Raw genomic sequence first — 27,617 nt, forward strand, 5'->3', positions numbered from 1 at the left:
AGCTAAATAGCTGCAGCTTAAATTACACACAACTGAGTAACTCTCCCTCCATTCTCTATTCATATAGAGCCATATGAAGCAGATACAGTCACAGAAAATATTTACTTCAGCCCTCTAATTCTCTTTAAAAAATCCAGAATGCTCTGCAAAATCAGGGTCATTGGTACAATTTGTATTACAGATTTTTAATATAAAGCTTTTTATATTAATAATAATAAAGATATAAAACATATAAGACTTTTTAACCATAAAAAAATAAATTGGTCCAAAACTGATTTTGTTTTGTTCATTGCTCAAAACAGAAATTTAACTCGTTTCCACATAAGATAAGGATTCTCTCCTGACAATGTACTTTTTTTTACAAAAAGAGCACAAGTGATAACTGTGCAGTCTTGGGCTCTATTCAGATCTGTGTGGGTCTGCATTTTACATGTAGGCAGCCCTTTCATTTCAGTGGGTTGCCCTACCTGAAGAAACATGGGGAGAAGGTCCCCGACCCTTTTTTTAATTGCAGTATGCCAAATTGCACCATGTAGTTTAGCGTCCGTGGAAACACACCACCGTTTTTGATGCACGGGGGCTCCATTAAGAATTACTGCCACCCATATGCATTTGCTAAAGTGTAGCACATTTCTCTGTGGAATTTTGTGCACATATCCCATCTCTAGATCTGTGAACCTAGCCTTAAGCTGGCTATAAACTAATAATAATAAACTTTATTTTATATAGTGCCTTTAAAGGTAGCTTCTCAAAGTGCTTTACAAGGAAAACATCCAAGAAATACACAGGATACATAACATAACACAAGCTTTTTCAAGTGAAAGCTTGAATAAAATAAAATAGTTTTTAGATTGGATCTGAATGAGTTTAGAGAAGACGACTCTTTGAAAGTGAATTTCAGAGTTTTGGAAGCATAGCAGGAGAAGGTTCTGTCCTCCATTGAGTGTAGGTGAGTAGGGGGGACACACAGTAAACCAGAATTTGAGGAGTAGAGGTTGGGGGGGGGGGGGGTAAGTTGAAAAAAGTTCTAAGAGATAATGGGGTGCCAAGCCAAGAAGAACCTTGTAGGTGAGCAAGAGGATCATAAAGTCTATACGAAACCTGACTGGTAGCCAGTGCAAGGACTCCAGGATAGGGGTAATATGATCACTTGAACCAGACCTAGTTAGGATTCTGGCTTCAGAAATTAAACTAGTAGAATTGTGTAGAAGAATGTTTGTTCAATCTTCTAATCATTAGTGGAGACAAAGCGGCATTCATTTTCAACCACAGTAGTATGAAAATTCGAAGGAACAGGATGGAAATTCTTTCTTGAATGAACAAATTTCTAATGGTGTATATGGTTTTCGTTCAATATATTATATTCGATACAAAATGAAATGTTAAAAGCAAACAACATTTCTAAGTAGTTCTCATAAGATAATAATAAGATTATTCCATGTATGTCCGTGTGTCTAGAATATATAGGATATGGCACTGTACATTGAGATTGGACCTGTTTTATAAAATCAATATTTTGAAGTACTTTAAAAAAACATTCATCCAGACATCGAATGTACAAAGAAATATCTTACAAATGTTCATATGAATATTCTTAAGAATGCTTGTTTGAAAATCTACTAGTGTATATTCAGCTTTAATCTTGAGTGGTACATAATATTACCACTATACGTATCAACTTTCCCTGCTGAAATCTTTGTGTAAAGTTACAAATAATCTTTCTGGAAACTTTTTATGCATTTTATGGTTTGAAGGGGCCCATATAGATTTAAGTTGAGAATGAAAAAACAATGTTGCGAGGAGCTTATGAGCTATCGTTTATCCTCCGGCCCACAAGGTAGTTGTAATATCCATGGATCAAATGTTTATATGGTGAAGACATTTCCTTTATAGTCAAATCCTGATAAACCATCGACAATACAGTTCTATCTACACTGGCAAAGAATAACCCTTTCAGCTTTACATGTAGCTTTTACTCCTCTTTCCCCAGCAGGGTCCCTTTAGCTCCATCCTCACGACCATGACCCCAGAGCCAACCTTCTGGTGGATGCAGAATGACAGCTCTGACTGTTAAACAGTATGATCAGTGTTCCTACTGTCAATCCCTGCATGGGGGATCCCCACACTGTGGAAGCAGGGAAGGTTAGGGATGTGCAAGGGACATCTGTAAATTGGGCCGTATTGTCCAAGCAACCTGAGGCAAGAAGATTTGTAGCATTTGTTCTAAACCTCTCAAATCATGACGCAATGTTATGCCTCCAAACACCAAACAGGTTATTGATCTGATTCCAAAAAATGAGCAGCTGTGGTAGCTTCTGTTGAATAGCAGGCTTACTAGTATTGGATCCCTAAAACAGATTTTCGGACCCCACATTTTAGGACTAACAGATTGCACACCACTAAACCAGACCACAGTGTGTGGAAAAACTCACTGCAGAGTGTGAGTGTAAGCTGTGCTGTGTTTTGTTTTTAATGGAAGGCCTCATACAAATGTAGTTATACAAGACGTACATATGCAGGGACAATTAATATTATATGTCCGCTGACTAATATATGTTTGCTGACTGATATTTCTGACCTCGCCTTCAGAAAATGCCAGTTCCCTGGCTTTCATGCTGACCTTCTTGCTCTTGCCTCTTGCTTATTTGATTTAGTTATCTAGAACAACTATGCAGATAAATACATCTGACTTTTATTTGATATTTACTGATCTGCATGCTTCTTTTCAGTGAATCTAGGCTTATTGAAGCCCATTGGTCAGCATCACAGCCAGTTAACCTGCATTTTTGAAACTGGAAAACAATGTCAGTCCCCACATTTGACAGGTTTACTTTAAGCATTGATACATTAAGGATGAGTTGTAGCGAATTCCTGTTCACCTTGAATCCGAATAATGTAAAGATGTTTTTTAAATGTTTGGAAAATTGAAGTGAATATTCACACACAATTTTCTGAGTGAAGATTGTCAACTTCTTTAGCATATCAACTCAGTTCTGTGCATGCTGGCCTAACCTATTAAATTACACGATATTGTCTAACCAGACTGGATAGAATCTAAACTTCCAATCATGTCAGTCATTTTGTCTGACAGTGAGATTAGCTTTTCCTACTTTCCACCTAAGAACCATATAAAAGCAATGTACTTTTTTTTTGCCAACAGAAGAGTATTGATAGGTTTGTGGTACAATCCTGCATTTTATTATTATTTGCATGCGTTTTTTTATATTTTCATTTTTTTCTTTTTATTTATTTACCCATTTTGTGTTTACAGAAGGGTCCAGGAGGATTGCGCGAGAACCTCTTCCCTAGGTAGGAGTCAATATCATCTTCCCATATTAATGTGATTGAACCCTTTCCAGTTAATCAAGATGTATTCGTTTTTCCTTGCTTTATGATAGTAACAATCTCAACTTTTAACTTAGTTTTATTTTTTACATAGAATCAAAGTTTATTAAGCTCATATAAACAAAAATGCTAATAATATGTACATTGAGCTTGCCTTATTTAAGAAAAAATTTAAGACTTCCCTTTAAGAGGGAAATCTGCTCAAAAAGGAACAGACCTAGACTTGTTTAAGTTGTTTTTACACCCAACAGGACTACTGGATATCCAATACCCAAACAATCGTAGTGGTAGTTGCTAGGGATGAGCCGAACACCCCCCGATTCGGTTCGCACCAGAACTTTCGAACGGACCCCAAATTCGAACGAACTTTAGAACCCCATTGAAGTCTATGGGACTCGAACGTTCGAAATTAAAAGTGCTAATTTTAACGGCTAATATGCAAGATACTGTCCTAAAAAGGGTTTGGGGACCTGGCTCCTGCCCCAGGGGACATGGGTCAATGCCTAAAATGTTTTTAAAAATGGCCATTTTGGCGGGAGCACTGATTTTAATGACGATTAAAGTAAAAAAAAAAAGTGAAATATTCCTTTAAATATGGTGCCTGGGGGGTGTCTGTAGTATGCCTGTGAAGTGCCACGTATTTCCCGTGTTTAGAACAATCCCTGCACAAAATGACATTAAACGGAAATAACACCATTTAAAACTGCTTGCGGTTTTAATGTTATATATGGTTCCTGCAATATGGTTGAAAATCATTGAGAAAAATGGCATGGGCAGCCCTCCCTGCCCATTACCAGCCTATTTGGGTCTTGTACGCATATTAAGGGGAACCCTGTACTCATATTAAAAAAAGGAAATGTGTGTGGCCCCCAGGCCCTCTATACTCAGAACAGCAGTATACAGGTGGTGCAAACAAGACAGGGACTGTGTAGGTTTGTTGTGTTAAGTTGAATCTGTTTGTAATTTTCAACTGGTACATTTTTAAAGTGTAGCTCCAGTCAAAAAAACAATTTTTAAGCTTTTTGGAAAACATAGGGAAGGGTTATCACCCCTGTATAATTTGTTTTGTCGTACATCTTTTTTCATCTCACTTGCTGTTGTCTCCTTCCGTTTGCAAGTAGGAGATGTTTGTAAGTTGGATGTTTGAAAGTAGGGGCCTGCCCTATATGCTCTGCAGAAATGGCGGAACAAGGTGTTGGTTTTGCCACAACATTGTAAGCCCTCAAAGTGACTCTTGGTGGGCGCTGGAGCGCCCTGCTGTGAACGATTATATCAAGAATTGTAATTACATGCCATTGTTGAACAGTGGTAGAAAAATTGACCTTTTGGTGGTTGTGGTGCTGGTGCCACAACACTAGAAGTCCTCACAGTTACTCTGGGTGGGCACAGGAACGGGCCCTCCTGTGAAATATTATATCAAGAATTGTAATTACTAGTCCCTGTTAAACAGGGGCAGAAAAATTGGGCCTTAGGCACTGGTGCTGGTGCCACCACACTGCAACCTCTTCCATATACTCTAGTTTTATTGCAGGAATTAGCCCTGCTGCAAAGCATTGCATAAAAAATTTTAATTAAACGCCCCTGTTAAACAGGGGCAGAAAAATTGAGCTGATGGCATCACCCAGAGCCAGAAATGTTCTTCCAACATATCAGCGGAGGAGGAAGAGGATAGACAATCAACATAACAGGACAGTCACTCAGCATAGGCAGTCTTGAAGGGATGTGATATTTCAAAAAAAATTATTTGGTTACATCAGCTTCAGGTGCTTGGTAGCTGTGGGTGATCCAAGACTCTGATGAAGATCAGTCGATCAACTGATTCGGTGGACAGGTGCACCCTGTGATCGATAACAAAGCCACCAGCAGCACTGAAGGTGCGTTCCGAAAGAACGCTGGATGCAGGACAGGCCAGTAGCTCAATTGCATACTGTGCAAGCTCTGGCCAGTGATCCATCCTCAAGACCCAGTAAGCCAGAGGATTTTCGGTGGGAAAGGTGTCCAAGTCTGACGGTGCCCCTAGGAATTCCTGCACCATGTAAATCAGACGCTGGCGATGGTTGCTGGAACCGATCATACCTTGGGGCTGCAGACTAAAAAATTGTCTGAAAGCATCAGTCAGACGGCCACCTTCTCCACCGCTCCTTCTGACCGATGCCTCAGCAACACGTTGTCCAGGACCAGGAGTTTGTAACCTCCCAGTCTCTGGGAACGCGTTGCACAGACCTTTCTGCAAGGCCTCCTGGAGATGCCTCATCCTCTGCTCCCTCTGCGATGGCAAGATAAGGTCGGCAACCTTACCCTTGTACCGTGGATCAAGGAGAGTGGCCAGCCAGTAATGGTCCCTCTCCTTGATCCGAAGAATACGAGGATCCTTCTGCAGGCTTTGCAGGATCAGGGAGGCCATGCAGCGTAGGTTAGCTGAGGCATTCGGTCCGGAGTCCTCTGGGTCACTAAGGACAACATGATTCGCAGCTACCTCCTCCCAGCCACGTACAAGTCCACGTGTTTCTTGGGACTGTAAATCATCCCTACAAGACTGCTGCTGCTGATGCTGAGTGCCAGCCTCCACCTCCATGCTGACACAATCATCCTCCTCCTCCTCTTCCTCCTCCTCATCCTCTTCCTGTGTGATGGGTGGCACAGCAGGAACACTGTCTGGATAAAGGGGGCCTCGAGAGGCAAATAAGTCCTCCTCTTCCTGCCTCTGTTCTGCCTCAAGTGCCCTGTCCATTATTCCACGCAGCGTATGCTCCAAGAGGTGGACAAGAGGTACAGTGTCACCGATGCATGCACTGTCACTGCTCACCATCCTTGTGGCCTCCTCAAACGGTGACAGGACAGTGCATGCATCCCTGATAATGCCCCACTGGCGTGGTGAGAAAAAACCGAGCTCCCCTGACCCTGTCCTGGTGCCGTAGTCGCACAGGTACTCATTGATGGCCCTCTGCTGCGTGTGCAGCCGCTGCAGCATGGCCAACGTTGAGTTCCACCTGGTGGGCATGTCACATATAAGGCGGTTCTTGGGCAGGTTCAACTCTTTTTGGAGCTCAGCCAGCCAAGCACAGGCATTAAATGATCGGCGGAAATGCACACAGACTTTCCTGGCCTGCTTCAGGACATCCTGTAAGCCGGGGTACCTGCCCAAGAACTGCTGCACCACCAGGTTAAGGACGTGAGCTACACAGGGCACATGGGTCAGTTGTCCCTGTCGGGGGCGGAGAGGAGGTTGGTGCCATTGTCACAAACCACCATTCCTGGCTTAAGCTGGCGTGGCGTCAACCACCTCTCGGCCTGCCCCTGCAGAGCTGACAAAACATCCGCCCCAGTGTGGCTCCTGTCCCCCAAACAAACCAGCGCAAGCACGGCATGGCATAGTTTTGCCTGCGTACTTGCATAGCCCCTGGAACGCCTACGGAGCACCGCTGGTTCTGAGGACAGAGCACTGGAAGAGGCCGTGGAGGAGAGAGGTGTGTCACAACCAATAGAAGCATTTTGGAGGCGTGGTGGCGGAACAACCTCCAACACTACTGCACCTTGTCCTGCATCCTTCCCAGCTGCCAGAAGAGTGACCCAATGGGCCGTGAAAGACAGGTAACGTCCCTGTCCATGCCTGCTGGACCATGAGTGAGCGGTAATATGCACCTTACCGCTGACCGCCCTGTCCAGCGAGGCAAGGACATTGCCTTCCACATGCCGGTAGAGAGCCGGAATCGCCTTCCGTGAGAAAAAGTGGCGTTTGGGGACCTGCCACTGAGGAACCGCACATTGTACAAACTCACGGAAGGGGACCGAGTCTACCAACTGAAAAGGCAGCAGTTGAAGTGCTAGCAATTTAGCCAAGCTAGCATTCAACCGCTGGGCATGTGGATGGCTGGGAGTGAACTTCTTTCGCCGGTCCAGCAGCTGGGGCAGGGACTTTTGCCTGCTATTATCGGACGTGGGTGTACTGCTAGCAGAGTGCCCGGAAAGCACTTGGCTGTGACACACCTAATTCTACACCTTCATTCCTCTCAGAGCAGGTTTCAGAGAGGACTGAAGGTCTAGTGGGGTTGGAGATGCCAGCTGATGAGAAGCAAGGTGGGGGTCCGCTTTGTTCTTTGGTGTGGGTCTTTGAGGTACGCTTGCCAACGAGCTGCATGGCAGGTCAACATATGTCTGGTTAAGCATGTGGTGCCCAAGCGGCTGATGTTTTGGCCACGCGAGATACGCTTGAGACATATGTTGCAAATAGCAGCGGTGCGATCTGATGCACTCGTCTCAAAAAAGGCCCACACCAAAGAACTTTTAGAATAACGCGCAGAGGCAGTGCCCTGCACAGGCGGAGCTCTGCGGTGTGATTCAGTCGGTGTGCTGCCCCTAAGCTGGCCCCCGGAGGGCATCCTGCCTCGTTGGACATGTGCCTCCTCCTCCTCCTCCTCCTCCTCCTCCTCTCTCCTACCAGGCACCCACGTGGAGTCAGTGCCCTCATCATCCCCTCCCTCTTCATCACTGTAGCAAACCTGGCAGTATGCTGCAGCTTGTGGAACATGACTGCCAGATTGTTGTCCTTCTTGAGCATCCCCTCTCTCTGCGCTCACGCTACTGCCTTCCTCTAGCTGAGTGTCATCATCAGAGCCTACAAAACACTGGGCATCCTCCTGGAGCATGTACCCAACACTGTGCTCAAAGAGTTCAGGAGACTCCTCAGGAGGACGTGGTGGGTCTAGGGATGGAGTCACTGATGATGACATTGAGAGGAGGGAAGACAATTCGTTGGCAGCTGCTTTGCTAGTACCCTGAGACTGGGTGAGAGAGGATGAGGAGGATGAAGAGGGCTTGGTCATCCACTCTACCAAGTCGTTGGAATGTTGCCGTTCAACATGTCCAGCTGCCGAAAAGGACAAGCGTGTCCCATGGCCACGTGCTGATGACCAGCACTGTTGCCTCTAGACACAGAGCCTGCTTGCCCTCTTTTATCGGCTCGCGCCTGTCTGCCTCTCCTTGCTGTCCTTCCAGACATGGTAATGGCCTGAAGGGAGTTGGGTAAAACAGCAGTGTAATGGAGTGACACAACACCCCCTAAGCCCTGCAGATGGCTCTATTAGAGAACAGCAATAAACGGTAGATACAGGTGTATATTGTGCTGGAGTCACACAACACCCACTAACTCCTGCAGATGCCTTTATTATAGAACACCAGAGATAAAGGGGTATACTGTAATTGAGTCACACAACATCCACTAAGCCCTGCAGATGCCTCTATTAGAGAACAGCAATAAAGGGTAGATACAGGTGTATATTGTGCTGGCACAAAAAACCCACTAACTCCTGCAGATGCCTTTTTTATAGAACACCAGAGATAAAGGGGTATATTCAGATGTATACTGTGCTGCACACACAACTTCCAATAACTCCTGCAGATGGCAAGTGGGCTCAAATAGAGAAGAGCAATGTAGGTGGATATAGCGGTGTGTACTGGGTACAGAGCACGCAGACAGCACGCACAAGCTCCTAACACTACTGACTGCAAGCTCTATTATAAAAGATAGATCACTAGCTATATAGGTGAGGTGAATATAGCGGTGTATACTGCGGTCAGGGCAAGCAGACAACAACCACTACAGAAGAGCAAGATCGAAAATCGGCCGATAACGATCGTGTGTACTGTGTTGAAGGTACACAGAACACCCACTAACTGCTTCAGACACCAACACACTACACTAGGCCCCCGCGCTGGCGGCCTTATATAGTGTGGGGCGTGTACTACACAGCCTGAGCTATGATTGGCCACAGGCATCCTGCCTGTGGCCAATCATGGCTCTCCTCGCTGCTGGCGCTGTGATTGGCCAAGCATGCGGGGTCACAGTGCATGCTTGGCCAATCAAGAGCCAGCAATGCACTGCGATGACGCCACACGAATTTGGCGCAAACGGCCCATAACGTTCGGAAGTCGCCGAACGGGCGAACAGTCGATGTTCGAGTCGAACGTATGTTCGACTCGAACACGAAGCTCATCCCTAGTAGTTGCACAGATTGAGCACTTTGGCTTTTGGTGTAGGCTGCATGTGTACCTGAACAGTAGATTGTAATGATGATGTCAACTGTAGCATGGAAAATCTTTGGGAACTCTAGGCTCTTACCATGAAATTTGAAGGACCAGTCTGCCTATAAGAAATTTTAGTATTTGGAAGACGGATGCAGCTTGACTCTCCTTTGAATTTGTATGTCTTTTTTGGTACTCTGGTGAGGTATCTCTGGTACATGGATTTCCAATAATTGCTATGATTTGCCTGTTTGCCTATTTTTACTTGTACAGAATGGAGTAGGAAAAGTGACACTTCATAATGACTTAAATGGGGCAGAGATGGGAAATCAGATGGGGAGATCTCACATCACTGTTTTCAGATGAACAAACTTCCATAAGTCCTAATGAAAATAATAACATCTTAAATTGACAACAATAATAACATGACATTTTCATTGTCCTATTTTTTTAGGGGAACAAATCCATTTGCAACTGTTAAGCTTCGTCCTACAGTAACCAATGATCGCTCTGCTCCTATCATTCGATGAGATCTAAGATGTGACCACAGCTTGCACTGTGAGTCATTCCTGCATTGTATGAAAACCAGTAGGTTCATGTGAGGACGTCAAGTCTACTGTCTTGAACAGAGCCATTGTGATGACATGTTAAAATATCTAAAGCTAGAAAGTTCTGGATTCACTGACTACATAGCAGATATTGCACATATTGTAAATTTGTTTGAACTAACCCATTGATTTGTAAATATTCTCTATGAAGCTTAATGTCAGTGTTGCTTTAATATGAGTGACGTCATCAACACTTCTCTTTTATGTTGGTGTCAGCAGAAAATATACTGTGGCTTGGAAATCTTTTCAGACCCCTGTCCAGTACTTTCATTTTTCTGAATAATTTTGATCTCTGTAATAGTTCAATCTGAAAACACTAACACTGATAATTAGTTTGTAACATTGCTTTTTTGTTTTTTTGTTAGTTTAGTAAAATAAATTATATATAATTATATATAATAATAATAATTATATATATACACAGTATTTCACAAAAGTGAGTACTAAACCCCTCACTTTTTTATAAATATTTTGTTATATCTTTTCATATGACAACACTGAAGTAATTACACTTTACTACAATGTAAAGTAGTGAGTGTACCACTTATAAAACAGAATGAACTTTCTGTCCCCTCAAAATACCTTAACACATAGCCATTAATGTCTAAACCACTGGCAACAAAAATGAGTACACCTATAAGTGAAAATGTCCAAATTGGGCCCAAAGTGTCACAATTATTTGCCAGCACTGTCTAAACCTTCTTTGGCATGGAGTTCACCAGAGCTTCACAGGTTGCCACTGCAGTCCTCTTCCACTCCTCCATGACAACATCATGGAGCTGGTGGATCTTAGAGACCTTGCGCTCCTCCACCTTTAATTTGATGATGAACCACAGTTGCTCAATAAGGTTTAGGTTTTGCGACATGCTTAGCCAGTTCATCACCCTCAGCTCTTTAGCAAGGCAGTGGTCAGACCACAGGACATGTTTCCAGTAATCTATATCCTTAGTCTGCTTGTCTTCAGCAAACTGTTTGCAGGCTTTCTTGCGCATCATCTTTAGAAGAGGCTTCCTTCTGGGACGACAGCCATGCAGACCAATTTGATGCAGTGTGCTGCAGAGTAGAGATGCAGAGTACTGACAGGCTGACCCCCCAACCCTTACAACCTCTGCAGCAATGCTGGCAGCACTCATATGTCTATTTCCCAAAGACAACCTCTGGATATGATGCTCAGCATGTGCACTTAACTTCTTTGGTTGACCATGGCAGAGCCTGTTCTGAGAGGAACCTGTCCTGTTAAACTGCTGTATGGTCTTGGCCACCGTGCTGCACCTCAGTTTCAGGGTCTTGGCAATGTTCTTATAGCCTAGGCTATCTTTATGTAGAGCAACAATTCTTTTTTTTTTAGATCCTCAGAGAGTTCTTTGCCATGAGGCTCCATGTTGATCTTCCAGTGACCAGTATGAGAGAGAGTGATAAAACCAAATTTAACACACCTGCTCCCCATTCACACCTGAGACCTTGTAACACTATTGACTCACATGACATTGGGGAAGGAAAATGGCTAATTTGGGCATTTTCATTTAGGGGTGTACTCACTTTTTTTGCCAGCGGCTTAGACATTAATGGCTGTGTGTTGAGTTATTTTGAGGGCAAAGCAAATTTACACTGTTATACAAGCTGTACACTCACTATTTTACATTGTAGCAACGTGTAATTTCTGCAGTACTGTCACATGAAAAGATATAATAAAATATTTACAAAAATGTGAGGGGTGTACTCACTTTTGTGAGATACTGTGTATATGTGTGTGTGTATATATATATATATATATATATATATATATATATATATATATATATATATATATATATATATATATGCATACTTTATTATTATTACTAGATACATGCAAATGTGATGAACTGAATGTAAACAGTAATAAGTATTATTATACAGAAATGATATGGCGCCAACATATTGCACAGACAAAATAAAGGGACACAGTATAGTTAGAATTCAGTACAAGAGGGATCAGAGGGCGTTGCTCGTTCGAGCTTACAATCTAAACCTCCATTAATATTTTAACAACCTTGCTTGCTGGTGCTGTGCAACAGCTGTACATTACAGCTTGTTCAGAAAGCAATGATCTACTTCTTGAAAACACAGCTTATTGATCTGAGCTCCCTCTGGTGATTATTAGAGCTGTTGTCCTGATTAATCAAGTTACATTTGACACTAAAAGTTTGCAAAGCTATCTGTCCTGTGAAACTGCATGTATATTTGTTCTGTGCAAATTGGATCAAATGTTATTTTTCATTCCGGTCCTATGTTTTTCAAGTATTAGATTAGCGTGAATCAAGAAAATACAACATTATGGCCACAAGATGGAGCCGATAATGCAGAAACACATATTTACTATGATCATCATCATCAGCTCCATAAAATTTTTGCTCGCATTCATACAAAATATCCAGTACATGCAGCTTCACGGGAAGAATAGCTCTGTCATTTTTTTAAAATACACCCCTTAAAGTTTATGTCAACACTTTACCCAAATGTATTCTCAGAACTCCCTCTCCCCCTACATTTTTTTACATTTTACATCATTACCAGGCTTGTAAATTTTTTTGCAGGGGCAGATCCTGGCTCAGTTACTATTGATGTTGGTATGCCCCCAGAATTATATCTCCCAAGCAGGCCCGGACTAGGACAAAAAATAGGCCCGGGCATTTTAGATTGAGCAGCCAACCTTTCCAGGGACCAGGGGGGGGGGGGGGGGGTTCGGTAGACATTAGCGGGGGTGGCTGGTGTTGGTCCTCCACACTGTAATGTGCAGGGACACTGTGATATAAAGGGAACTGCACTAAAAAGGGGCACTGCAATGATTACAGTGCTCTTTTTTAAGTTCCCAGTCCTAGTGTGGCCATGTCAGTACTGTCTGTCTCCTATTGTGTCCATGGCCCAGTTACACTGACCTGCTCTCTGGCAGTGCGGTAGAGCGTGTCTCTCTCTCTGGTTGTGCAGGTACAGTGTGGCTCTTTCTCTGGTGGTGTGGTACAGGGTGGCTCCCTCTGGTGCTGCGGGTACAGGGTGGCTCCCTCTGGTGCTGCGGGTACAGGGTGGCTCCCTCTGGTGCTGCGGTGCAGCGTGACTCTCTCTGGTGGTGCGGTGCAGCGTGACTCTCTCTGGTGGTGCGGTGCAGCGTGGCTCTCTCTGGTGGTGCGGTGCAGCGTGGCTCTCTCTGGTGGTGCGGTGCAGCGTGGCTCTCTCTGGTGGTGCGGTGCAGCGTGGCTCTCTCTGGTGGTGCGGGGCAGCGTGGCTCTCTCTGGTGGTGCGGTGCAGCGTGGCTCTCTCTGGTGGTGCGGTGCGGCGTGGCTCTCTCTGGTGGTGCGGTGCGGCGTGGCTCTCTCTGGGAGTGCGGTGCGGCGTTGCTCTCTCTGGGGGTGCGGTGCGGCGTGGCTCTCTCTGGGGGTGCGGTGCGGCGTGGCTCTCTCTGGTGGTGCGGTGCGGCGTGACTCTCTCTGGTGGTGCGGTGCAGCGTGACTCTCTCTGGTGGTGCGGTGCAGCGTGGCTCTCTCTGGTGGTGCGGTGCAGCGTGGCTCTCTCTGGTGGTGCGGTGCAGCGTGGCTCTCTCTGGTGGTGCGGTGCAGCGTGGCTCTCTCTGGTGGTGCGGTGCGGCTCTCTCTGGTGGTGCGGTGCAGCGTGGCTCTCTCTCTCTGGTAGGGCTGGGGCTATTAGTTCCCCCAGCACAGTCCTCTGTTTCATTTGCCATGTCTCCTGTAGTAGCTGCTACAAGCACTCCTCAGCTTGCTTCTGGGTTTTCTCTTTCACCCCAGCAGAGAGCATGCTGGGGACTGTAGTCTGCTCCCTGCTGAGACCAATGGTGCCATGTTTCTCTGGGACTACATTTCCCATGATGCCCCTCTAGTTTCTTCTGATTGGCCCTCTGTTTTGGCCAATGGGGAGGGAAAACGACCATACAGGAACGCCTTCTCTTCCCCTGCTGCAGACGGGAGAAGGGGAGGGGGAGAGAGGGGGGAATAGTGACAGCAGCAGCTTTCCCCACCGTGCAAACACCCATGGCTGGCGGAGGAGAGCGGAACTGTCAGCGCGGCGCTGAGGCTGAGCTGTGTGTGAGAGAGACACACAGCACAGCCCATGCAGCCACCAGTTCCGCATGACACAGGCACGGCCGTATGGCGGTAGGTGAGCGGCGGCCGTGACCTGTGTTACCCAAGATCAGGCCGCGGCCGCCGGTTACCTCCTGCTGTGCAGCCTGATCATCAACAGGCCTTGGGCGGCCCCAGCCCACCGGGCAAATGCCCGGTCTGCCCTATGGCCAGTCCGGGCCTGCTCTCAAGTGTTAATCCATTACGTGCAGTCTGTGGGCAGGCTCTTGAAATGCAGACTATTGTTTTGCTAGAAAAATAATCTATTCATCCATAGAGTGGAATTGAGAGGAGTGGGAAAGAATGGGTATTTTAGCAGACAATGCTGGTTGGGATTTTAAACAGCAAAGACATTGCGTTGTCAGTCCAAAGAGGAAGTTGGAAGCACACTGGATTATCTGAGAGACCATTTTAGCATGTTTTAAGCACACTTTAGACTTGATTAGTCAGTGCAAGTGTAGAAATTGCAGAATATCACACTTTGTGACTATAAAAAATATCTGAGCCTGCACGTGCTCTGTCTGACTGATTTTCCCCTACCCCCAAAGCAGTAATTTTCCTGTGTCACAGGGGGTTAATACAAGCTGAGAGACCTGTCATTTGCACTCATCGAGATTGCCAACTATGCTTGCCCTTTCTGCCTTACTCCTTTATTCACAGAAGCTGTACTCTAGTTTCCATGACTAAAAATGATCTATAAATGGAGGAAAGGTCGCACTCCTATATTCTTAGATTATTTTACAGTGCAAGCAGTACCTGTCAAAGAACTGAAAATAAACATTTTGCTGAAATAAAAGTATAATAAAAAGCTGTACCCGGAAAAAAACCTCTACCTATGCCACTAATGCCACTTGATGAGAAATCCTCCATTAGGCTCAGTTTATACCTTAATGATTTAAAGCACTTTTCTAGTAGTCATCGTATGACGAAACATGTAGGAAGGAAGGGATATGCTTATGTCATCGCTGTCCACAGTGCTAGAAGCATGGCTTGTTGCTGATTTGCCGGCCCGCAAATTTGTTTTAAGGTGAATTTTACTACTACTTATGTAAGTGCAAATTGCAAGCTTCGGTAATATGGCTATGTGTAGCCTTCTGTATTTTTGTTTTACGGTACCACCACTTCCCTGATGCTCGGACGGATGGTTCAAGGGTTCCCTCTGATGATAGCAAAGGCCCAGGCTGAGTATTGAGCCACAAGTGTAAATGACCTCCCATAACAGGAGGTCTGTGCGAGCTGGCAAGTGAGCACTTTTTGTTTGAGTTGGTGGTGGTACTTTAAAAGGGTACACTTTTCAGGCGGTGGTTGATGACGAGGAATAAGACGTTTTCTACACTTTCATACCTCTTGGACTTTTGTCACTGATGGTTAATTCATTATAATAGTGAATCTTTAATTGCATTACCTTTGGGACTGTGTCTATATCTCACAGAAAAGTTGCTGCTTGGATAGTTTAAATTGGCACAGTTTTTAATTCATATTATATATTGCTTTTCTAGAAGTGCTTAAATGCTTGACATGGGGATTTCTATTGTTACCTATTATGCCAACTCACATTTGAACATTGTCGCTTGAAGCTCAAAAAATACATCAACTTTGGGGACATCATGCTTTATTTTTCCCTGTAGACCCCAATAGGAGAGCTTTTCATTGGCTAGGGCAAAAAGGCTTAAGCCTGAAAAATGTATGAAGTAACTAAAGCTCAAGTGTGAAACTAGCCTTAAAGTGTGTGCACAAAGCAACAATTTTGGGAGTGTTGATCTCCTGTGTCCCCTGCAATGCTCCTACTGCTAACTAACAAAGTAGTGACTTGGAGGTCAGTGAGAGATACCACTAAGCACAATTCAGGGGACTGAATGATACTCTCAAAAATGTTGGTTTTTACACAGACTTTATAGGGAATTTCACATCATTGTAATGGTGTTCAGCAGCATGGACAGTGGGAGAGGTAAGTACCTACAATTTTTTTTTCCCGTTCAGCTTCTCTTCTCCTTTTATTTGTGCGACAGACAGAAGGGTGCCTAGGTTAATTGCCACCGGCCATTTTATCAGTTAATATTGTTTCCATCTATCCCTGTAAACTACAAAACACCTTCCCACTATATTATGGAGGATGGGCGAATCTATTCTGTAGTCCTTAACACTTTCTGTCCTAGGGTGACAACTCTGCTTATGGTAGATATAGTACAGTATAGTAAATTGGCGTTGCCACCCTAGGGCAGGAAAAGTGTTACTGGCAGGATCATAATGTGAACATAAATTTAAAATATGCCTAAAAAAATAATGTAGCGACTGCATCTAAGGACTGGTAAGCTGCAATATATATAAAATGTTAGTGCTTGGGTTTAGATGTGCTTTACCTTTGTGTCTGAAGTCTCAATTTGGATTATTTAGGCCCCATTCACATGTAGTGATCTGTAATTGCAGGCAGAATCAGTGTGATTCTGCCTGCAATTCCAAATCTGCACTAAAGTAAATACACATTTCAGTTGTTTATTTTTTTGTCTAGCATAAGATGCGATAGGAAAGGGTACTAAGCACACATTTTAATTATGGGATTTGTTATTCAGCATAATGAGAGAACTGATTAAGGGTCTGAAGATTTTGCAAAGCACTGTGTATACTAGAAATGTGCAAGTAGCATGTAATAAAATGATTTGTACATAAAACATGTTGAATAGAATTTTGATTGCTATATTTCTTTATAAAAGAAAGCACTTCTGAATAAATGATAATAAACAGAGGACTGACTGCATTACATTCACCATTGTTTCTTGTTTGTCATGTTATTTTAAAGTTTTACTGAGCATTATTAGAATACTAGGAGCAGTTATTGAAATATATCTACAGTAGCAATGTGTACTAATGATAATAAGTGTCCTTGTTTATGTGAATTGAATATTATTGTTTCTATATTTTTCTTTTAGGTAAACTGGTCTAATCTACAAGCATACAGAGAGTCTTAAAGCGGAGGTCCACCCTAAAGTGGACCTTCCGCTCATTGGAACCCTCCCCCCCTCCGGTGCCACAATCGGCACCTTTCAGGGGGGAGGGGGGTGCAGTTACCTGGATAATCCAGGTAACCGCACCCACTTCCGGGACAGCTCTCTGCGGAAAGGGGCGTAACTTACGCCCCTTTCTGCAAGTGCCCGCCCCTTCCCGCAAGTGCCCCGCTGCCTGCAGGGAAACACACAGCTCCCAGAGGCAGCGGGGAGCGTCCTTATTGCGCAGCGCAATTCGCTCATGCGCAGTAGGGAACCGGGAAATTAAGCCGAAAGGCTCCATTTCCTGATTCCCATACCCAAGATGGCGGCGGCAGGACCCGACAGACGACCTAGCGATCGGCTTCGGGTGCCGACATCGCGGGCGCGCTGGACAGGTAAGTGTCACTATTTTAAAAGTCAGCAGCTGCAGTATTTGTAGCTGCTGGCTTTTAAAAAAAGAAAAAAACGCGGAGTCCCGGTGGACTCCCGCTTTAATTATAAAACCAGTAAAAAATGTGTTGCTTACAGGACAGGTTTTTCCTAAGGTTCATTGATTTGCACTGTTGCTTTGATGTTTAAAAAATGCAGGAATAGTTAGCTCATTAAACTTTAAACTTCAACTGGCCTTTAAATCACAACTACTCACTGAAAAGGAGTTGAATTTTCTTACAGTGAAGGATTTTAATATTCCCACTATATACAGTGCTGTGAAAAAGTATTTGCACCCTTTCTGATTTTTTTTGTTTTGAATATAAATTAAATGATTCAGATCATCAAACAAATTTCAATATTACACAAAGATAACCTGTGTAAATCCAAGATGCAGTTTTTAAATTATTTAATTTATTAAGGGGAAAAAATCAGTTCAAACCTGCCTGGCCCTATGTGAAAAAGTAATTGCCCCCTTCCATGATGAATCATGAATGAACTGTGATTAACCACAATTTTTTGGAAAGCTGCGTTAAGTTTCACTTGCCACACCCAGGCCTGATTACTGCCAGACTTGTTGAATCAAGAAATCACATAAATGGAAGCTGTCTGACAAAGTGAAGCACGCTAACAGATCACAAAAAGCCACACATGCCACAATCTAAAAAAATTCAACAACAGATTAGAAACAAAGTAATGTACATGTATCCGTCTAGGAAGGGTTTCAAAGCCATTTCTAAGGCTTCAGAACTCCAATGAACCACGGGGAGAGCCATTTACCACGAATGGAGATAGCTTGGAACAGTGCTGAACCTTCCCAGGAGTGGCCGGCCTACAAAAATTACTCCAAGAGCATGACGACGACTCATTCAGGAGGTCATAAAAGAACCCAAAACAACATCTAAAGAACTGCAGGCCTCACTTGCCTCAGGTAAGATCAGTGTTCATGATTCAACAATAAGAAAGAGACTGAGCAAAAATGGCATCCATGGGAGAGTTCCAGGGCCAAAGCCACTGCTGACTAAAAAGAACACAAAGGCTCATCTCACATTTAACAAAACATCTTGATTATCCCCAAGACTTTTAGGCAAATATTCTGTGGACTGATGAGACAAAATGTAATTTTTTGTATGGTGTGCGTCCCGTTACATCTGGCATAAAACTAATAGAGCACTTCATAACAAGAACATCATACTAACAGTCAGGCAAGGTGGTGGTAGCGCGATGGTCTGGGGCTGCTTTGCAGCTGCACGACCTGGACGACTTACCATAATTGATGGAGCCATGAATTCTAAGCTCAGAAAATCCTAAAGGAGAATATCTGGCCATCAGTTTGTGACCTCAAGTTAAAGTGCACTTGGGTTATGCAGCAGGACAATGATCTGAAACACAACAGCAAGTCCATCTCCAAATGGTTCAAACAAAGCAAAATTTAAGTTTTGGAGTAGTCTAGTCAAAGCCTGGAAATCCAATTGAGATGCTGTATCATGACCTTACACATGCTGTTCATGCTGGAAAACCCTCCATGTGGCTGAATTAAAACAATTCTGCAGAGAAGAGTGGGCCAAAATGTCTCCACAGCAATGTGAAAGACTCATTGCCAGTTATGGCAAATGCTTGATTGCAGTTGTTGCCGCCAAGGGTGGCACAACCAGTTATTAGGTTTAGGGGACAATTACTTTTTCACATAAAGCCAGGCAGGTTTGGACAGCTTTTTTGCCTTAATAAATGAAACCATCATTTAAAAAATGCATTTTGTATTTACTCGGGTTATCTTTGTGTAATAATAACATTTGTTTGATAACCTGAGTCATTTAAGTGTGACAAATATGCAAAAAAAATATATATATATCAGAAAGGGGGCAAACACTTTTTCACAGCATTGTATGTGATTCCAAAGGTCTATGAAAGTTTAACTAGACTACCAGAAAAACTTATTATTTCAGCCATTGAAGGTCCACTTTAACGGATTGGCCAATACTTGGATGCCCTGATCGGAGGGATGGTTAAGGAATTGCCATCCTTCGTTCAGGACACCAGGGATGTCCTTCTGAGGATTGCCTGGGTGGAGGTGCAGAAGGGGGCAATACTGACTAGTATTGGTGTTGAGTCCCGCTACACCTCCACCCCCCCAACAATATGGTCTGACTGAGGTAGCTCACTTTTTGGCGAAAAAATATCCCAGTATGGGTTTGCAAAATGAATTCATTTTGGAGCTGCTTGGCTTTGCTCTTCATCATTGTTTCAAATTTTCTGCAATAAATTTCCAGCAGACTAGGGGAACTTCCATGAGGGCACTTTGGGCACCTACGTAAGCCTGTCTCCACCTTAGACAGTGGGAGGAGAGTGATGTGTACTGTTTGCCGATGTATCTTTGCCATGTGCATCTTTGGATAAGATATAATGACTATGTTTTGCTTATCTGGGGTGGGACTATGGAAGAATTACATCAATTAATTTCAGAACTAAATATTAATGAAAGGAATATTAGACTTACATTTACTTCCAATACCCAAACTATATCCTTCCTCGATTTGTCTATATCTATCTGCAATGGCAGACTTGAGGCAAGAACATTTAGAAACAGACAGCTGCTAACACATTGCTTGTGGCCTCTAGCCACCATCCTCCATCATTTATTAGGGGAATTCCGATAGGTCAGTTCCTTCGTATTCGTAGGAACTGTTCAGATGAAGCAGGCTCCCAAAGCCGATCTGTCCCTCAGCGTTAGGCTTAAGGCGCCGCAATCTTCGATAAGGGAATCAGAAACCACAGCCTGGTTCCCTACTGTGCGAGTCACGCTGCGCGATCCCACTGGTCCCTGTTGTCTTCTGGGACCTGTGTGTCTCCCAGAAGACAGCAAGGGGGACGGAGGAAGCGCCAGATATGGTATAGATATCTGCGCATACTGCGGCTATCTATGCCCGGAAGTGGGAGCAAATACCTGGATTATACAGGTATCTGCTCCCCCTCCCCCCTGAAAGGTGCCAAATGTGACACTGGAGGGGGGGATTCCGAAAAGTAGAAGTTCCATTTTTGGGTGGGACCAAGGACCAGCCGTCATCATTATCAACGCTACTTTGATGTTAAATACCGTTGTTATGGCAGCAGCTAGCTGCCATAAGCCTGTTTTTTTTTTAAACAGAGGACTGTCTTCTTTCAGATAAAAGTGGTCTCTGCGGCGGATTCGCTGTGAGATCGCTTTTAATCGGTGGCAGGAGAGGTGACCTTCCCGCCGTGCTTCGGTCATCTCCGCCGCTTACCAGAGCCATCAGTAGTGGCGGATCTGATCGGTTCCTCTCCCCTCACTGCCTGGATGCAGAGTGAGGGAGAGATAGATGGACCCCACTTGGCTCAATAGCATTGGAGGATGGAAGCATCAGCAAATGTCAGTTCCACCCAATGCTCTTAAAGGGGACCTTTTTTATTTTATTTTTTTCTTCAAATAACATTTACTTTTTTTTTTTTTTTTTTTTAATGCATTATAGTGTAAATATGAGATCTGAGGTCTTTTTGACCCCAGATCTTACATTTAAGTGGTCCTGAATTGCTTTTTTTCTATTACAAGGGATGTTTACATTCCTTGTAATAGGAATAAATGTGACCCAAAATTTTTTTTTTAAAAAGGACATTGTCAAACTAAAAAGTTAAAGTAAAATAAATAAGAAAAAAAGAAATGTAAGTGCCCCGCCCCGCTGAGCTTGCACGCAGAAGCGAACACATACGTAAGTCACGCCTGCATATGAAAACGGTGTTCAAACCATACATGATGTATCGCCGCGGTTGTTAGAGCGAGAGCAATAATTCTAGCCCTAGACCTCCTCTGTAACTCCAGACTGGTAACCTGTAGAAATTTTTAAATGTCCCCTATGAAGATTTTTAAGGTTAAAAGTTTTTCGCCATTCCACGAGCTGGTGCAATTTTGAAGGGTGACATGCTGGGTATCAATTTACTCGGCGTAACATTATTTTTCACAAAATAGAAAAACTGGGGCTAACTTTACTGTTGTCTTATTTTTTTAATTAAAAAAAAAGTGTATTTTTTTTTCCAAAAAAAAAGCGTGCTTATAAGACCGCTGCGCAAATACGGTGTGACATAAAATATTGCAACGACCGCCATTTTATTCTCTAGGGTGTCTGAAAAAAAGTATATAATGTTTGGGGGTCTAAGAAATTTTTTAGCAAAAAAATTATTTTAACTCAATTTTTAGGCCCTTGTATTTTTTCACCTCAATGCATTCTATGCATTAAGGTGAAAAAAACTTCTGACAGGGACTTGCCCCCTAGCCCCCCTGTTTACTCACCTGAGCCCTTTGATTCCTCAGCAGAGACGAGCTGGACCTCTCTGCCTGGGGTTCTCGGCTCTTGATGGATAGATTGATAGCAGTGCAGCCATTGGCTCCCGCTGCTGTTCATCAAATCCATCTCTGTGTCTATGCACGCAAGGTAATCCCCTGGGAGAGTGCTTCTCCTAGGGGGTTATACAATGCAGGGAGAAGCTGATAGCGCCGCCGGGGGAACCCAGATCATCATAGGATGATCTGGGCCAATCTGTGCAAAATGAACTTCACAGTGGAGGTAAGTATGACATGTTTATTATTTAAAGAAAAACAAAAAACGAGCCTTTGCAATCACTTTAAGTGGTTAAAAACAATGGTTCCGAAGAGGCTTAACACTGAGCTGAGCCTACAGGTGTTTCTGTATTTGTAATGTTACTGATAGCACCAGAGATACCTGTGAACTTTGGAATTTTATCCGTGAATTGGTTACTGCTTAATATTTTCTGTCTCTACAAAACAATTGAACTGAAATAGAATTCAATATAGAAAACTCTTGGGTTTTTTGTTGTCATTTTAACTCCCATCTGATTGCCCTGTTGTGGATGTCAATGACCCCAATATCGATTTGTTTGGATGCATGGTTAAAGAAATTTCGTTATATTATATTTCTATGTATATGTCTACAGTAAAATAATATGTCTGTATTTTGAGACCTAAACTGTATAACATCAGGCTATCTGACACACTATTAACTATTATTATATTTTTAAATTGATTTTTTTCATGGCATGGTTCTTTAAGACTATGGTAAGTGATTGGGAGAAATTTAAAAAGGGGAGGTATCTTGGCTACCTGTTATAAACCCCTGAAACGGATTTCCACAATGTCCTGAAGAAAGTAAAGGACAGAGCATCAGTGAGAGATCCGGTGAGATTGATACTGGGATGCTGCTCTCGACTCCCTATGCTAACTTCATTGCTGTTATCACTGCTGTGTGGATGTTTCCTCACCCATGACTATCAACCTGAATGACTTCACCATCCCTCCCTCCCTCCACCCTCCCATGTGTTTCCATTGTTTAGCCTTGGAACATACCTCTTACTACAGCTGTGCATGTCAGCACCTATCAATACAGCCTAAGTCCAAATCACATTGCCGGTTCCGGTATTCTATACATGGACTGTTTCTTGATGTGGCACCCCAGCACATGATAGCATGTGAAATTTGCCTCCCATATTGGCCACTGCTGTTCACTACTAAGTGCTGCTTTAGACTTCGGTTTATTCAGCCAGTTGCCTGGTGAGAGTGGGTTATGAATGAGAGCCCGGGTCCCCCTTTTATGAGTTACTGACAACGTTGTCATGATCATTTTTATGATGGTGTGGGGATGGTTGCTTTTTTTTGTGAATTTTGCAATTTGTATTAATAAACATCATTTTTGATAAGTATACCGCTGTGTGTTTCCCCTTGGAGTTACCTTTACTTGATATATTAGTGTAACTCCATCACATCTAGGTGGTGATGTTGCAGAGTTTTCCATAGAGTCAGTGCTGGGGACAGCGTGGCGTGAGAGGGAGCAGCATGCAGAGGACCGGACCCCCCCCCCCCCCACCCCGAGATCAGTAGGGCGGTTGAATGACCCCCCTGCCCAAACCAGACCCCCCCCACAACCGAACCCCCCCAAAACTGTGAATGGAAGCGGGTGACCTGGTGCCTACAGAGGGGGCAAAGCTGGACATCATGGTGTGGGGGTGGGTGTACTGAGAACAGTAATCACCCCACAGACACGGACAGAAAAGGCGGGAGGACATCCAGCGGAACCAGAGGTGGAAGGCTGACAGGGAGAGGCAGTGATTAAGTGAAGTGCAGACCAGAGGAGGGACAGTGTGAGGCTGATTAGTGAGTGGCGGCACTGAAGGTGACTGACTGACTGCTAGTGTCAGATTACAAGGGGAGGCTGTGCAGTGACACAGAGACACAAAACCTGACTGACAGTGTATGTGAGTAGCTGAGTATTGTGAGTAGCTGAGTGTTGGGAGTACCTGAGTGTTGTCTGACTAGTACCTGTGTATTGTGTATACTTGTGTATTGTGAGTACCTGTGTATTGTGAGTGCATGTGGGCAGTGAGTACACGAGTTCTGCGAGTGCACTTAGGCTGTGAGTGCATGTGGTCTGTGAGTACTGTCTTGTTGAGTACCTGTGCATTGTATTGTTGAGTATTCGTGTCAGGAAGCTAGTTGTTAGGTTATTTGGACAGGGTATAATCCCCAATCCTCATTAAATTAGTAGGTACGATGCCCAGCTGGTGTGGAGATGTGACTCAGTGTACATCTTGCAACATTTTTGTATTCCTTGATCATCTGATCAAGGGCGAATACTGCTGTGCAAAATGTAAGCACATTGTTTCCCTGGAGGTCCAGGTTCTGAATCTAGTGAAGCAATGGTCAGCACTGAGAAGACCCTCCACACAAAAGGAGAGCCGGGAATGTAAGTGCTGTAAGGGGCCAGCACAGAGGCGGGTGGAGACAAAGAGGGGCAGGCAATAGAAACGAGTAGATGGGTGACAGGAAGGATAGAGGGAGAAGTGCCAGGGAGGCCGATCCTGGGCTGGAGCATCCCAATAAGTATGCTCCATTGAGTGACATTGATGAAACCAGTCAGGGACCAGCACTGCTGAAGCTGAGGGACTCTCCTAGCTGCCAGGGGAAGAACTCCAGTGAGAGTGGGGGGGGGGGGGAGCAAAGGAAAAGGATAGACAACTTTTGGTGGTAGGGGACTCAATTCTTAGAAGGACAGATAGGGCAATCTGTCACAAAGACCTGAAGCGTGGAACTGTATGCTGTCTACCAGGCACTCGGGTTCGGCACATCATGGATCTGGTGGATAGATTACTGGGAGGGGCTGAGGAAGACCCGGCTGTCATGATGCACTTTGGCACTAATGTCAAAGTCAGATGGAATGTCCTAAAGAATGATTTTAGGGACTTAGGAGCTAAATTGAGGAAAAGGACCTCCAAGGTAGTATTCTCTGGGATACTACCAGCACTTTGAACCACACCAGAAAGGCAGAGGGAGATTAGGGAAGTAAACAAGTGGCTGAGGAGCTGGTGTAGTAAGGAGGGGTTTGGGTTCATGGAGAACTGTGCCGACTTAGTCGTTCACCAGTTCTATAGAAGGGACAGACTGCACCTAAATGAGGAGGGTACAGATCTGCTAGGAGTGAAGAAGGCCAAAAAGTTAGAGGGGTTTTTAAACTAGGCAACGTGGGAGGGTCCAGAGGTAGAGATAGTCAACAATGAACATATTCCAGAGGGTAGTATTGTGGGCATTAGTAGTAGGTTGACTAAAGCACATAAACCCAAGGTAAGTATAGTAACAAGTCAAAATATATCCCTGGGAATCAGACAAGTTAGCCTAACATCAATAGTATGCAAGCTCTTGGAGGAGATAAACCAATCTAACCTTCTATGAGGAGGTGAGCTGCCATCTAGATAAAGGAAGGCCCGTAGATGTGGATTTTGCAAAAGCATTTGACACAGTTCCCCATAAACGTTTACTGTACAAAGTAAGGTCTGTTGGCATGGCCCATAGGGTGAGTGCATGGATCGAAAACTGACTACAAGGGCAAGTTCAGAGGGTGGTGATAAATGGGGAATACTCAGAATGGTCAGGGGTGGGAGGTGGGGTCCCCTCAGGGTTCTGTGCTGGGACCAATCCTGTTTAATTTGTTCATAAACAACCTGGAGGATGGGGTAAACAGTTCAATCTCTGTATTTGCGGACGACACTAGCTAAGCAGGGTAATAACTTCTCTGCAGGACGTGGGAAAGTCTGAACAAATTGATGGGGTGGGCAGCTACTTGGCAAATGAGGTTTAATGTAGAAAAATGTAAAATAATGCATTTGGGTTGCAAAAATATGAATGCAATCTACTCACTAGGGGGTGAACCTCTGGGGGAATCTAGGATGGAAAAGGACCTGGGGGTCCTAGCAGATGATAGGCTCAGCAATGTCATGTTATGTCAAGCTGCTGCTAACAAAGTAAACAGAATATTGGCATGCATTAAAAAGGAGATTAACTCCAGGAATAAAGCGATAATTGTCCCACTCTACAAGACTTTGGTCCGGCCTCACCTGGAGTATGCTGTCCAGTTCTGGGCACCTGTCCTCAAGAAGGATGTACTGGAAATGTAGCGAGTACAAAGAAGGGCAACAAAGCTAATAAAGGGTCTGGAGAATATTAGTTATGAACAAAGGTTGCGAGCACTGAACTTATTCTCTCTGGAGAAGAGACGCTTGAGAGGGATATGATTTCAATTTACAAATACCATACTGGTGACCCCACAAAAGGGATACAACTTTTCATGGAAGGGAGCTTAATAAGACACATGGCCACTCACTAAAATTAGAAGAAAAGAGGTTTAACCTTAAACTGCATAGAGGGTTCTTTACTGTAAGAGTGGCAAGGATGTGGAATTCCCTTCCACAGGAGACAGGAGGTGGTTTTAGCGGGGGGCATCGATAGTTTAAACAAACTATTAGATAAGCATGTGAATAACCGCAACATACAGGGCTATACGATGTAATACTCACATATAATAACACACATAGGTTATACTTGTGTCTTTTTTTCAACCTCACCTACTATGTAACTTTCTCCAGATTGTCAGTGTTTCCCTGTGTTTCCTCTGGATCATCCAGTGTCCTTTCACAATCCAAAAACATACTAATTAGGTCTCCTGTAATCCAAATTCACCTTAGAGAAGGCTTTCTCAACGACAGGTCTGTGTAATGCTTGGGATCCTATAGAGGTTGACAGGGGCTCCTTGAGCCTCTTAGATAAGTAAATAAATTGGCAACAAATATCTTTTTAGTTCCATAAAAATTGTATGAAAATATTAAACAAAGTACAATGCATATACAGTAAAAAGGAGTTAAAAAAGAAACCGCAAATTCTTTTTTTCCAATCATCATATGTTGCACTGTAGAAAAACTGTAAATATGCATTAGGAGGCAATAAGTGGTTTATTCCAAAAAATATTGTCCTCATTCAGTGTAGAGTGGATTAAAAGAATTGGGAATCCACAAAATGCATTCTTTATATCTGGAGGAAAGGAGATATCATCTCCAAATACGGAAAGGCTTCTTCACAGTAAGAGCTATGAAAATTTGGAATAGACTCCCTCAAGAGCTGTTTCTGGCCAGCTCAGTGGATTGTTTTAAGAAGGGCCTGGATGCTAGATTCTTTCCTACATAATATAACTGGATACTAATATTTATAGGTAAAGTTGACCCAGGGAATATCTGATTGCCTCTTGTGGGATTTGGAAGGATTTTTTTCCCCCTCAGGAGCTAATTGGATCATAACATTATATAGTATATATCATCCATTAACCTATTATCCCATATATACCATATTGACAGCGCTAAATATCAAAGCCAAATAAAATATTTAAGAGGGTGACAGTTCCGTAATCAAAACAGAAACCACAGAAATGTTCATGAAAGTCCCAAACATATGAGTTTTCAATTAAAACATTCACACGCTGGAAAAACAGAAAAGACAGTCCATCTCCAAGATAGAACCACCAGTGCGTAGAAACTTGACAGCCGGTGACACCCCTTATGGTAATAAACTCACCAGAACACTGAGGGTTAACAGGCCCATCGTCACCAATAATTATAATTATTTCGCTGGTTCCTCTATGGAGAATCTTTTTATCACACCAACAATCAAGAGGTTCTCAACAGCGATACCACAGGTTCCTTGATATCCTAACAGCAACAACTTTCTTGGTTTTTTGTGCTTCACTCACAGTAGCAGATTCACATGTAGGAAA

At 43.7% G+C, this 27,617-nt stretch overlaps 1 protein-coding gene across 2 annotated transcripts in view; it reads left to right on the top strand.

Annotated features, from left to right (window-relative positions):
- BAIAP2L2 (BAR/IMD domain containing adaptor protein 2 like 2) overlaps nt 1–10,219 on the top strand; it is a 218,081-nt gene extending 207,862 nt beyond the window's left edge. For both annotated transcript variants that reach the window (XM_077452380.1, XM_077452381.1), the window contains 2 exons: nt 3,272–3,309; nt 9,821–10,219. In XM_077452380.1, the coding sequence (XP_077308506.1) occupies nt 3,272–3,309; nt 9,821–9,896 (114 nt within the window). In that variant the 3' untranslated portion in view covers nt 9,897–10,219. The remainder of the gene's footprint in view (nt 1–3,271; nt 3,310–9,820) is intronic.
- The last annotated feature ends 17,398 nt before the right edge of the window (nt 10,220–27,617 follow it).

Source organism: Lithobates pipiens, unplaced genomic scaffold, assembly GCF_037356315.1.
Source record: "Lithobates pipiens isolate NorthernLeopardFrog02 unplaced genomic scaffold, aLitPip1_a1.2 Scaffold_23, whole genome shotgun sequence".
Lineage (NCBI taxonomy): Eukaryota > Metazoa > Chordata > Amphibia > Anura > Ranidae > Lithobates > Lithobates pipiens.